Source organism: Phocoena phocoena, chromosome 12 (assembly GCF_963924675.1).
Source record: "Phocoena phocoena chromosome 12, mPhoPho1.1, whole genome shotgun sequence".
NCBI lineage: Eukaryota > Metazoa > Chordata > Mammalia > Artiodactyla > Phocoenidae > Phocoena > Phocoena phocoena.
The window spans coordinates 81,756,205-81,769,589 of NC_089230.1; the positions used below are offsets into that span (position 1 = coordinate 81,756,205).

A 13,385-nucleotide genomic window follows, 5' to 3' on the forward strand; every position below is an offset into this window, starting at 1 on the left:
GATCCGCTTTTCTTTGATCCACAATGAAAGAACATAGAAAAGCTGCCTTGTTAATCAATCAGATAATGAAAAAATAGAGCATGTGAAATTCAAATGCAGCAAATGTTTTGAGTTTTTGCCCATGTAAGACTCTCTTGTCCAAACAGCAACACCGCTCCTTACCAGGTGTGGATTTGGAACCAGGCTTTTGCGTGAGGCTTCGTGCTCTAATCACTTCAACTTCTAATTGGCCTTTTTTATCCTCCATTCCAATTTGTATATCACCTGTCAGTGGAGGAAGCAAAATGTTTCAGCTTCTTTGCAGTCACATGCAGTTAAAAAAATAGAGGTCCATAAGAGACTCCAAATTTCATGATCTTCATAAATAACTAATATTTTGAGCTCCCCCATACCATTTTCTTTCCCTACCTCCAAATCAGGTTTTGAAATGTTTCTCTTCATTTTTTTGGTGCTAATCTAACTTACGGGAGTCTCATACTGGTTTACAAATTACTTAACTGCAACAATACTGAAGTATTTAAGTGATTCTTGTACTCTAATAAGATTTCTTATCCTTTATGTCATCTATTATATAATACTTCTTAATAAAAAGTACAATTATCTGTGTTTCCATCATCTAGAGAAAACCTCCATTAATATTTTGGTAAATATCCTAGCAATTTCACAAGTTCATTCATTCTTTCCTCCCTTCCTTTCCTCCCTCCCTCCCTCCCTCCCTCCCTTCCTTCCTTCTTTCCTTACCTCTCTATCACTATATCTATGTATCAATCTATCCATCTCTGTCTCTCTAACTATACGTGTATCTATGTATCTATCTATGCATCTATGTATCTATGTATCTATCTATCTATCTATCTATCCACCATGACCATATATCCTCAAGTTATTGACTGTATGAACCACTGAATGGGCATGTCATTACCTATTTAACCAGATCCCTCTGGATGGAAATACAGGTTATCTACATTGCTGTCATCATAAACAGCATTAGAATGAACAGCTTTATAAAGAATTTTTGCACCCTGGGTCAATTATTTCTTGAGCATAAATTCCCAGATTTTAAATTGTTAGGTCTAATTGAATGGACATTTAAAAATGCCACGTATATTGCCAACATCCTTTAGAAAGGTTGTGCCAGTTTGTACTGTGACCAGAAGAATCTGTCTTTCCCATTTCCCACAGCCCACTAATACTGTTATGAGCAACATGCCTAGTTTTTGCCAATCTGACATTCAAAAAGTTATAAGTAGAATTTCTTTGATTATTAGGGAGGTTGAACATATTTCTAAATATTTTCAATTTTTATTCCTTCTTTTGTATTGCCTGTTTATGTCCTTTACCTATTTTTATAAGATGCTCAACTTCTTCTGAACGATACGATACTTTATCCCCGAAAACATTAAATATAATTATTTCTAAGTTGTTGCTTTTTTTGTTTTTGTTTTTTTGCGCGGGCCTCTCACTGTTGTGGCCTCTCCCGTTGCGGAGCACAAGCTCCGGACGCGCAGGCTCAGCGGCCATGGCTCACGGGCCCAGCCGCTCCGCGGCATGTGGGATCTTCCCGGACCAGGGCACGAACCCGCGTCTGCTGCATTGGCAGGCGGACTCTCAACGACTGCGCCACCAGGGAAGCCCTCTAAGTTGTTTTTAGTTGGTTGAATCATCTGTACTTTCTCGGTTGTGAACTCCTTTTACTTGCCTGGTCCATTGATCAATGTTGTGGTTCTGAATCGTTTATTAGCTTATCGTTTACTGTTTATAATAATTCTGTTTCAGACCTTAGCTCCTGGATTCTTGGGTTTTTGTTTTTGTTTTAATCACATACACACATAGTTTAAAGAGTCAAACTGTTCTCTAAGACTTGTTATTAGTATAAAATATTCCCGGCCTTTCTCTCAACCTCTTGCCTTCCAAAGGTCACTGTTTTCAAAATTCTCAGTATTTTAACTGATTTATTTTTTACTTTTTGGCATTTGCATCCCTATCTCTAAATACCGTACATATATTTTCCTTTTTTCTTCAGTTTTAGATATCATTATTGACCCCCAATTTTGCTCTCTCTCACTGCTTCCTACCCCCACCATATACTTGACATTTTCTGTCATCTTCTTCTCCCAATATTAATATTTATATTACGATTAGGCAACATTATTTGTAGCCGAGTGAACTGGAGTACCATGATTACTTCTCATTTCTTAGACTCTCTTCTTTCCTACACCCACTAAGTGTCTTTTAAAAAGCCCTTGCTGACATTTTTATGGATGTATCACTGATTCAACCCCTTACTCTCTCCTGGTTGTTTATCTCTTCCATAAAATCAAGTATATCAGGTGTTCTATAGATTTTGTCTTATGAATCTGACATGCTATCGATACAGCTTGGACAGGTTGCTTATAAAGCCCGTTGCAGCTGTTTTATTACATTTTCCTTCACTACCGTCCTGGGTATCCCACCCATTGCTCTCTTGTGCGGAAGCATTTATTTACTGGATGTCATATTCCTCTTTTTTAGTTCACAATTTGTACATTCACTTAGTTCATTTTGTTGAAGTATATCCTCCAATAGCTTTCCGAGCAATGTTGGGTATAAGGAAAATGTTTTGAGACCATTCCTGTCTGAATATGTATTTATTCTAGCCTCATACTTACTTGGTGATTTGACTGGCAATTTTAGTCTTCATTGGAAATCAATTGTTACTCAGAATTTCGAAGGCCATGCTCATCTTCTGGATTCCAGTATTATTATTATTATTATTTTTTTTTTTTTGCGGTACGCGGGCCTCTCACTGTTGCGACCTCTCCCGTTGCAGAGCACAGGCTCCGGACGCGCAGGCTCAGTGGCCATGGCTCACGGGCCCAGCCGCTCCACGGCATGTGGGATCTTCCCGGACCGGGGCACGAACCGTGTCCCCCTGCATCAGCAGGTGGACTCTCAACCACTGCGCCACCAGGGAAGCCCCCAGTATTATTATTGAAGAGTCCAATGAGAAGCAGAGTTTTGATAGTCTGCATAAAATTATTTTTCCTCTTAGGAAACTTGTGGGGTGTTCTATCAACCTCTGGTGCTGTAAAATCTCACGATGATGTCTTTGTGTTGACCTATTCTCATGCGTTTTGCTGACTACTCTACGGGTTCTTTCAAGCTGGAATCTCATGTTCTTCAGGAAATACCTATTTCACATGTTGCATACAATTTTCTCCATTTATCGTCTTTTTAAACTTTACATACGGCATATTTTGCTAGTAGACGTTTATCTGGCTTTGGTCTGGAAGTTCTTTCCCACTCCAAGAGTATAGAAACATTAATTTAAGCGATTTCAGTATTTTCCAGTGTCTTTCTACACCCCGTTTCTCCTTTACAATTGAGTCCAAATTTTAAAAAATATCAATTAATTTGTTTTCGGCTGCGTTGGGTCTTCGTTGCTGCGTGCGGGCTTTCTCTAGTTGCAGCGAGCAGGGGCTACTCCTCGTTGCGGTGCGCGGGCTTCTCATTGCGGTGGCTTCTCTTGTTGCAGAGCACGGGCTGTAGGCGTGCGGGCTTCGGTAGTTGTGGCTTGCGGGCTCTAGAGCGCAGGCTCAGTAGTTGTGGCGCATGGGCTTAGCTGTTCTGCGGCATGTGGAATCTTCCCGGACCAGGGCTCGAACCTGTGTCCCCTGCACTGGCAGGCAGATTCTCAACCACCGCGCCACCAGGGAAGCCCCCCAAGCATTATATTTTTTAAGTTCTGAAGTAGGGAGGTAATTTCATTAATATTTTTTTGCATAGCTAGACACTTATGCCAATCTCCTTGATTGAATAATCCATCGTTTTTTCCGTGCTATAAAATTCTACCCTTCTCCTACATTTGGACTTACTATAGACTCTCTGTCTTAACAGAATTTTGATAATTCAGAGATTAATGACTAACTTTATTCATTTGCATATCTCAAGTTAGAAAAATGCATTAGAAATTAGAATAGTCATTTGAAACCAGCAACACCTGAGCTAAAATGTTGCTTCTCTCTTGTATTACTATTATGCTACTTTATTATATTATTATAATTTTTTTATTATGCTACTTTAGATGATCTTATCAAGCATGAAACATCAGTTTAACTACAGAAAAAAATTATTCTTACCCATTGCAGGGGTGGCGAGGGTTTGGCGGCCAACAAGCTGGGCGGGTCCCAGTCCATCGAGAAAATCACTGAATTGACTATCCGCTCCTAGTCTCACTCCAGGAAATATTAAGCTATTACCAAAAGGACAAAAATCAAGACATTAGATCTTCTAGAATTCTTTTCATTAGTTTCCATTAGATGACGAGTTCTGGTCATGAATCAAACAGTACTTAGGCAATCGGTTTACTTACTGATTCTTTGCATTTCCTCTGAACCAAGCCCACGAAGCCCAGCACTGATTGCAAAAAGGTCTAAACTATCAATTTAAGACCTGATGTTGTTACATAGTATTGAGCAGAGTTCCCTGTGCTATACAGTAGGTCCTTGTTAGTTATCCATTTTAAATATAGCAGTGTGTACATGTCAATCCCAAACTACCAGTTATCCCTCCCCTGCCTCCCTCCCTAAGTTCACCTGAAACTAACACAACATTGTTAATCAACTATACTCCAATAAAAAATAAAAAGTTTAAAAAAAGACCTGATGTTCTGTCCAGGAGAGCTCAGTTACAGTTTTTAATGTAGTAATTTTTTCTGCACACTTTACAAATACAAATCCCTACGTAAATGTATCACTGACGTAAGATACAAGGTGCAAAATTTTATGTCATGAACTAATACATAAATAATTGCTCATGAGCATTAAGTAACATTAATGCTAAACGTTAAGAAATGGCTAATAATTTCTTGAATAAATATAGCATAGTACAAATTCTTATTTACAAATCAAAATGTTTAATTTCTTCGTTTTTGAAAGAATTAAAATTTCATATTACCTGAGATTTTTATTTAATTCAAATGGAAATGAATTGGTTAACGTAGGTCTATTTCTCACAACACCAGGACTGCTTGGAGCCCCAGGCTACAGGCTCTCCCAGAGCAGTGACTGTGCTCTTGTTTACTGACATCTCCTGGGTAACAAGAACCAGGCTTGTTACATAGTTGGATTTCAATAAGTATTCTTTTGAATAAACAGGTTTCTATAAGGATTGATTGTTTCCAGTGTGCTTTCACACACATTATTTCTTCACAATCAAAGGAATTAAGGTATTAATTATTATCCCATCTGGAGACTATAAAATAAATCTATGAGAGGTTAAGTGGCTTATTCATGGTAAATATTATTAGGTTTGTTAATTTTTACTTTTTAAAACTTTTTATTGGAGTAGAGTTGATTTACAATGTTGTGTTAGTTTCAGGTGTACAGCAAAGTGGATCAGTTATACATACACGTATATCCACTCTTTTTAAGATTCTTTTCCCATGTAGGCCATTACAGAGTATTGAGTAGAGTTCCCTGTGCTATACAGTAGGTCCTTCTTAGTTATCTATTGCATATACAGTAGTGTGTATATGTCAATCCCAATCTAGATTCGTTAACTTTTTTTTTTTTTTTTTTTTTTTTTTGCGGTACGCGGGGCTCTCACTGCTGTGGTCCCTCCCGCTGTGGAGCACAGGCTTCGGACGCCAGCGGCCATGGCTCACGGACCCAGCCGCTCCTGCGGCACGTGGGATCCTCCCGCACCGGGGCACGAACCCGGGTCCCCTGCATCAGCAGGCGGACTCTCAACCACTGCGCCACCAGGGAAGCCCTCGTTAACTTTTATATCCGAAAATAGTGTCTCTAGTTTTCTAGTTGTAGATTGCTTCATAATACTTCAGCAAATATTGGTACTTTGTCAGCAAGTTTAACTACATAACATCATGCCTGCTGATTTTTGTTCTTGGCTGTATCTTGCTGGGAGGATATATATCACTCATTGGAGCAAATAAAGGGATTCACTAGTTTTAGGAATGGGAAAGCCTAGCATGAACATTAACTTGGCAGAATGTACTTCATTTTCTGAACAGAACAGAAAAATGCCAGTAAAATAAATCGTTCATACTAATTGGTAAAAGATATCTGAATGGTAATAAATAATTACGGAAAACTTGTACATGGTCAATCCCCAAGTAACCCACTGTAGGATACTAATTACTTGTTATCTATCACCTTAGTAAAAGTTCAATTTTACCAGAAAAATTCTCAAGCATAGGAAAATGCAGGTTTTGTGCAAGATCTAGATGAAATGGTAAAAATCATGTCAAGTAACCAAAACAAAAATCTAGTTATATTTTTTCAAAATTAATTAATTTCAGGATTAAGTAAAATTCTTTAATCAGAAAGCAGATAGCTCCTGGGCTTTTTTTCCTAAGGTAAAAATGAATTTGTGATGTTTTAAAAACAAGAAGCTTGAAATTGCTATTATGAGAACGTTAGACTTGACAACAACTTAGAGCCCAAAACAGTTTGGAGAAAAGTAGGAATACGGGCAATCAGTTCCACACCTCTAAGTTTTAATTCAGATTTTGGTAGCTGGGCCAGACAATGAATTTCCCATATGAAAGAATCCATTCAATGTGGCATTTCTACAATAAACATCCGGTCATGGTCAGTTTATTCACGTTCACCCGCCCATTTCTTCATCCCTTTGAAATGTCTGTGTGACCAGGTGCAGAGGTGTGTCCGTGTCCATGTGTGTGTGTGTGTGTGTGTGTGTGTGTGTGTGTGTGTATTATCCAAAGAGGTCAGGCTGTTTTCAAATGGATGGTTGACCTCCTGGCTGTATTAAGAAGCAGCAGGATCACCCTGGGGGCCTTGTTGACTGCCCTGTGACTACAGGACCCTTGGCCCCGGGCCACGTGGGTGTGCAGAGACCACTTACTTTCCCTCGGAGCTGTAACTGTTGATGCTGCCGTCCGTAGACTCCCGGCTTGGCTGCCTCACCATCTTTCTCATCTCGGCTGCCATGCCCGTCTCTGTGCTTCTCTGGATGGTGCTTTTTAACTTCTTGTGGCCTGACTCTGACAGGAGAGAGTAAAAGAAACTCTAAGTTTGTTTTAGACGATTCCCCCTGAATATCGATTGATTCCGCAAGTACGATAGTTAATTACGCATATAATTAAAAATCTACGCAGAAAAGTAGTGTCCAAGAGAATACTCTGATTAATTAAATCTCTTTGCCAAAGGATGCTTTGGCCAAGGGGGTAGCAGCGGAAGGCAGACCAGATGCCTGTATCCCAATGAGGCAAAATGCACTCCTTGTATTACTGCTGCTGAAGTTGTCAACTTCAGCGAAAAACTGGATTTTGCACGAACTGTTCTGTGGAACCTAACAGGTTTCTCCTAATCAGGGATGCTCCAACTGCATAGGGACAAACCTAAATGAATGGACCATGTCCTTTAAAAGAGAAGAGGCACTTGGAACTCAGCGTGAAAAATACCGCTGTGTTGGTACTGCCAGTCCTCACAAAGAAAAAAAAAGCAGCACTTTTTTAAAGATTTTTGCAACACCGTAACATAGACGATCTCATCTGACATGACACAGAGGTTACCTATGTAGGCAGAACAGGTACTATCTTAATTCCAGGCTTCACAGCTATGCGTGGCCTTTCGACCCAGCTGTAGCCTTCTGACCACAGTTTTGGGCCAAGTCTCTTTTTGCACTGTGAATCATACCGGCTGATTATTTCCTTGATAAACTCTAAGTTCAGAGCAACTTTCTTGAGCCCCTTTGAAATGCACTAGCCAGTATACTATTCATAGCAAGGATATGGAATTCTAAAACATTTATTTGATTAGAGCAATATCGCAAGGTTAGACAAACAGTTAGACTTTTACAACCTGCCATGCTTTTTCTACCTACACATTCTATATGCATGTCTCGTTTCCTTTCCATTTTATTTTCACATAGTATCATTTAATACCCATGAATAATATATGAAAAATGCTCTATGTACATAACCACATCCATAAAATACATACATATGTGTATACATATAACCTTTTCAATCCTCATAAAACCCCTGTGAAGAAGATGCCTAAAAACATTCCTAAATAAACTGTATGAAAACTGAACGTTTTCCTCTCATTTTGGGTCACTGCAACACTTTTGTAAATTGTCTAATAAAAGATGTCGTGGGTTATATCCTATGGACTCAGTGTGGAATATTCTCTATATAACAGCCATGCTACGTAAATTGGAATATGTCACTCCCTTCTCAAGATCTTCTGATGGTTTATCAATCAAAATTAAAAGAAAGTCCAAACTGTTATCATGGCTCCAAAATGCATATGATCGGGTCCCTGGCTGCCTCTCAGACCTTCCCTCCCCCCATCCCACATGGTCACTGTCCTTCCCTCAACTCTGCCTTCCTTGCATTTGCTTGGACACCCCAAGCATGCTGCTTCTGGGCGCTTTGCCCTGAGTCTGTCCTTCTGATTTGCTTATTTATTCAGGGCTCTGCTCCAACATCACGTCCTCAGGGAGGCTTTCTCTTAACCTCATCATTCTTTATCCCCTTGCCACGCTTTATATCTCTTCATGACGCTGCTCCGTCTGCTAGTAAAGCTTCATTTGTTTGTTTGTTGTTGTTTCACCAATTTGAAATTAATTTCTACAAGGAGGGGGACGTGGGGAATATTCCTCACCATTATCCTTAGTATCTCGAACAGTGGTATGAATCACAGCTCTCATAAGAAAGTGCATTTTCTCATCCCACTAAACACAATTATACAATACAAACAGGTCTACATTCTTTTAAAGATGGTACTGTTTCATTGTATGGTTATGTGGCATCACAATTAAACCATCTCTTTACTGATGAGCATTTGGGATGTTTCCAGTTGTTACAGGAGTTTTTATAGAGTAAATTTTTAGAAGTTGAAATGCTAGTGAATGGGTAGGAATCTGTTTGATCTTATTAACTCTTTCTAACTTGCCGTTTAGAAACCTTGTAGCAACCTTCCCATGGACGTACCCATTTTCTCACCTATGGCTCTGGACTCTCCACCTGTCCTCTTTCTGGTCTCTGTGTTGCCCACTGGACTTGTCACTGTAGGATTTGTACACTTCCTCAAGGCAGGGACTTCACCTTTGGCCACTCTGGGTGCTGTTTAGCTTAGTTTGGGTGTTTATTTATGTGTATCCTGTGCCTCCTTCTTAGATGTAGCTCCTGTATGAAGTCACCGTGTAGAGCAATATTCCATCCCTGCGTGCATATTGGCTGCACCCCACCTGAGGGGAAGGGGCAAGCTCCCAGGGCGTATTACCCAAGTGAGCCAGCTAGAATCTTGAAAAATGTTTACCCCAGGCAGCCTGAGGCAATAAACGAGGGTAGAACACCAAATTCTATTGAAAATAATGAGGCTGATAGCTAGAAAAATGAGGGCCAATTTTAAATCTATATGGTGGGGGAATACTGAAAACTGGAGAGAAACAGTTAAGAGAATCAGCTGCAAGGGGTTCAGGTTAGAGTATCTGTTCATTCAGTCGTTCATTTATTTACCCATCCGTGCATCCATCTATGCATCCATCCATGCATCCATCCATCCAACAAATATTTACTAAGCACCAACCAGGTGTCCCACACTGTTCTAGGTGCTGGGTATATACTGATGAGTAACAGATTTTCTGCCGTCATGGAGCTTACATACATGTGTGTATACAAGCAAGGCAATGATCAAATCAACAAATATATGTAATAAGCCTGGTAATCTGTGCTACAGATAAAAATAAGCAGGAGAAGGGGGATGGAGAGTGTCGGGGGCAGAGCAGCAATGGTTTTATTAAAAAGGGGGTCAAGGTCTCATCAAGCATTGGTCTGGAGGATGTGAAGGGACTGGATGGTGGCCCCCACGGCTGGGTTGGTCCTGGTGGCTGTACTGGGGAGGCTGTGAGTGACGGCGGTCAGGAGGGGCCGCTGTCTGGTCAGCAGCCCCCAGTCCTCAGGTTTCCTCTGCAGTGTCTCCGGTGCTGGTTCTGAGTCCGGCCAGGAGGCTCTGTGTGCCTGGCCATCCAGATGATGGGGAGAGGCTGTCAGAGCCTGGCCTCTCCTGCATTTCCTAACACCTGTTACACGTGGTTGTCATGACATGCTTGTTCAGTGAATGAAAAGAAAAAATTTAAAAGTGAAGAGTTCTTTATCAATTTGTATTTTTAATGGCGATATCAAGTTTTCTCATAGAAAGGTGTATCTAGAGGGTGTCCCCAAATCCTTACAGCAGCTTTCAAAATGTAAGTGCTACACACTTTGCAAAACCATCATTTAAGAGGTTGGTTACTGAACTTTCTTTTATACTTATTTAATTTTGTGGATTTGAATAACAGTTTTTCATTTTAAAGTTTTTGTTTTAGTCCTTCTGAAGATGGCAATCATGGACCGTTATCTCTCGTCTTACTCATGTTAATAAATATGCATCACAAGAGTTCTGATGCACTAGACAATTGTAGAAAGGCCCGGGTAACAGCTGGGTAAACAATTCCAGCCATGAATCTGTCTGATTTATATTCAAAGGGCTCTCTTATTATCCGGAATGTAAGGGCTGGAAGGAACATTGTTCTATAGATGTGGAAACTGTACATTTGGAGAAGTATAATTCATGCAGCAAGTATCTGTGCGGCACTTGTCCTGGTCCTTGCCTTTTCTGGATGCTGGTGATACAGCAGTGAGCACAACCGACACGAACCTCTGCCTGATGGAGCTTACGTTCTAGTGGGAACAAAGGCTTGTTCAGCATCCCCCTCGTTAGCCCAGAAGCTGGATGAGAAACCTGATTTTCTGAACCACAGTCTGTGATCATTCCATTATACCACGGTTTAGGAAAACACGGCGTCTGATCTGATTAATTTTACAAACAGAACAATAGTTTAGCTACACAGATATTTTCATGTATACATTTTCATAAGGGCTTACAAGTTCATCTGAAGACATTGTTAGAATCACATATATTCTATACAAGTGTATATAATTATTTGTATCCATATCTCTATAATTATAGCATAAATATGTTACATACGTCATTTTTAACACCAATATAATGTATTAAACCATTAAATATTAGAAAATACTATCATGTCTGTTCAAGATACCACCAGTATTTAATAATTACTTGTATCCACTGAAGAATCATTAACCAGATAAAGACATGAAGTTTGCTCTCAAATGATGTCATGAAACCTTTGACCTGAAACTTCTGTCCTAAGTACTATACAAAGAACAAAAGGATTAGAAAACTTGTACATTCACAAACACACAAAAATTAGTAAAATCCAATTATTGGGGTTAAGTATTTTACACACGCTTTAGAAGAGCAGATTTTCTCTCACAGAATGTTCCAAAATGTGTCCTATTTATATATGAACTCTCCCTTCTCATATTTAGAGGTGCTACATTTAGAAACAACTTATTGACTTATTAATTCATTCTATAAATGCTCATTAAGCACCAAGGGCCTATAATCTAACAGGCATCGTTCTAGGTGTTGGAGCTACACCAGTAATAAGACAGGATATCACATACCATAAATAACTGAAACAGGTCGGGTAACATGATAATTTTCGACAAATGTCACATAATATCACTTACATGTGGACTCTGACAAAAAAGATACAAATGAACTCATTTACAAAACAAAAATAGACTCACAGACATAGAAAACAAACTTAGGGTTGCCAAAGGGGGAAGGGGGAGGGATAAATCAGGAGTTTGGGAGTAACATATACACACTACTATATATAAAATAGATAATCACCAAGGACCTACTGTATAGCACAGGGAGCTCTACTCAGTATCTTGTAATAACCTATCATGGAAAAGAATCTGAAAAAGAATAAATAGGTATATAGATAGATAGGTATATGTATAACTGAATCACTCTGCTGTATACCTGAAACTGACATGATATTGTAAATCAACTATACTTCAATTAAAAAATAAAGATAGCATAAATTAATATAACTTAATAATATAAATTATCGTTTTAAAAATGATAATTTCAGATACTGGTAATCATCATAAAAAAATAAAGAAGAGCCGGTCTCAGACGAGTGAATTCCTTTTGATCAGCTGGGCGGGGGAGGCCACTTGTAGAAAAGGAGGCCGCCGTGCAAGGGTCTGAAGGAAGGATATTCCAGGCAGAGGAGTAAGAGGCGGACCCTGAGGAGGGCCTGACCTCCCCTGGCGGGTCTGAGACATGCGCGGGGAGAGGCTGGCGGGGAAGAGGCTGGCGGAGCAGCCCCGTGGGCGGCCGCGGGGACTCTGCGCTGACCGTGACGGGAAACCAAGGCGAGGGTCACGGTCTGATCTCCCTTCTCCAAGGGCCCCTCGAGCTGCTGTGTGGGACTGAACTGTAAGAGTAGGAGTGGAAGAAGCAGGGGACGGGGAAGCTTTCCTACCTAAGGAGAGAGAACACGGCGGTCGCGGTCGCGGCTGGGGGAGCCGCAGGGATGCGCGAGGAGGGGCTTTGAGCTTGTCCTGCGGTGGAGCTGACAGCCCGAGTGCGCTCTGGTCCAGGAAAACTGGAACAATCACGAGCGTCTAGGTTTTCGGTTAGGATAACTAGTTGGATGACGGTGCCATTTACTGGAAAGGGAGAGGAACTCGTTGTAGGGGGTCGAAATTCTGAGTTCTCTGGTGGACGTTCCGGGGGGGGGGGTCCCCGAGATAGCGGCGCGGAGAGTAAAGCAGGAAGAAGATGTACAAGTCCAGGCACGAGAGTCAGCTCAAGGCTGGAGAGGTTGGGAGGCAGCAGACAGACAGGACGCACCGGCATGGGCATGCAGGTGGGATAAAGACCTGAGGCGCCAGTGTTTAACAGGGGGGCAGCGCAGTGGAGCCCGGGGTACATCCACATTTAAAGGTCTAGAAGAAAATCAAGGCTGCTAAGGGGTCTCCAAGGGAAGACCTTTTAAGGTTCGGAGAAAAAGAGCTAAGTGTCGCGGTCCGCAAATCAGAAGAGTGAAGTGTTACAGGAAGTAAAATAATTAAGGCTCGATTACTACTTAGAACTTTAGTACGGAGCAGACACACAGACACAGACACTGCCTCCATGGGTATCGCTGATTTTGAGGGGGCCTGGGGGCCTGAGGGGAAGCATCGATTAGAAGACAGGGCGAGAGATGAGACTGCAGAGCAGTGCCTGGCCCGTTTCCAAAAGGTTTGCAGTCATTGAGAGACAGTATCTGGAGAGTCACATAGGACGAGAGCAGGTTGTCTATTTTTTAAGTCGTGTGGTATCAGAGCTTGTTTCTATGCAGGGGGGAATCGACAAATGCCCAGGATGAAACACAACAGTTCCGGGTCTAATATTATTGGTTGGAGAGGTGGATAAAGATAGATCATGTCCGATAAATCATCTTTCAGTCAGCGCGGTCTTTAATGCCAAACGAATAGTCAATTCCATCCA

At 40.9% G+C, this 13,385-nt stretch overlaps 1 protein-coding gene across 50 annotated transcripts in view; it reads right to left on the reverse strand.

The window, feature by feature from the left end:
• The window catches only part of RIMS1 (regulating synaptic membrane exocytosis 1), a 480,052-nt gene that overhangs the window by 2,199 nt on the left and 464,468 nt on the right, over nt 1-13,385 (reverse strand). For all 50 annotated transcript variants that reach the window (XM_065888884.1, XM_065888935.1, XM_065888916.1 and 47 more), the window contains 3 exons: nt 6,865-7,003; nt 4,119-4,231; nt 163-264 (listed from right to left, as the gene is read on the reverse strand). In XM_065888884.1, the coding sequence (XP_065744956.1) occupies nt 163-264; nt 4,119-4,231; nt 6,865-7,003 (354 nt within the window). The remainder of the gene's footprint in view (nt 1-162; nt 265-4,118; nt 4,232-6,864; nt 7,004-13,385) is intronic.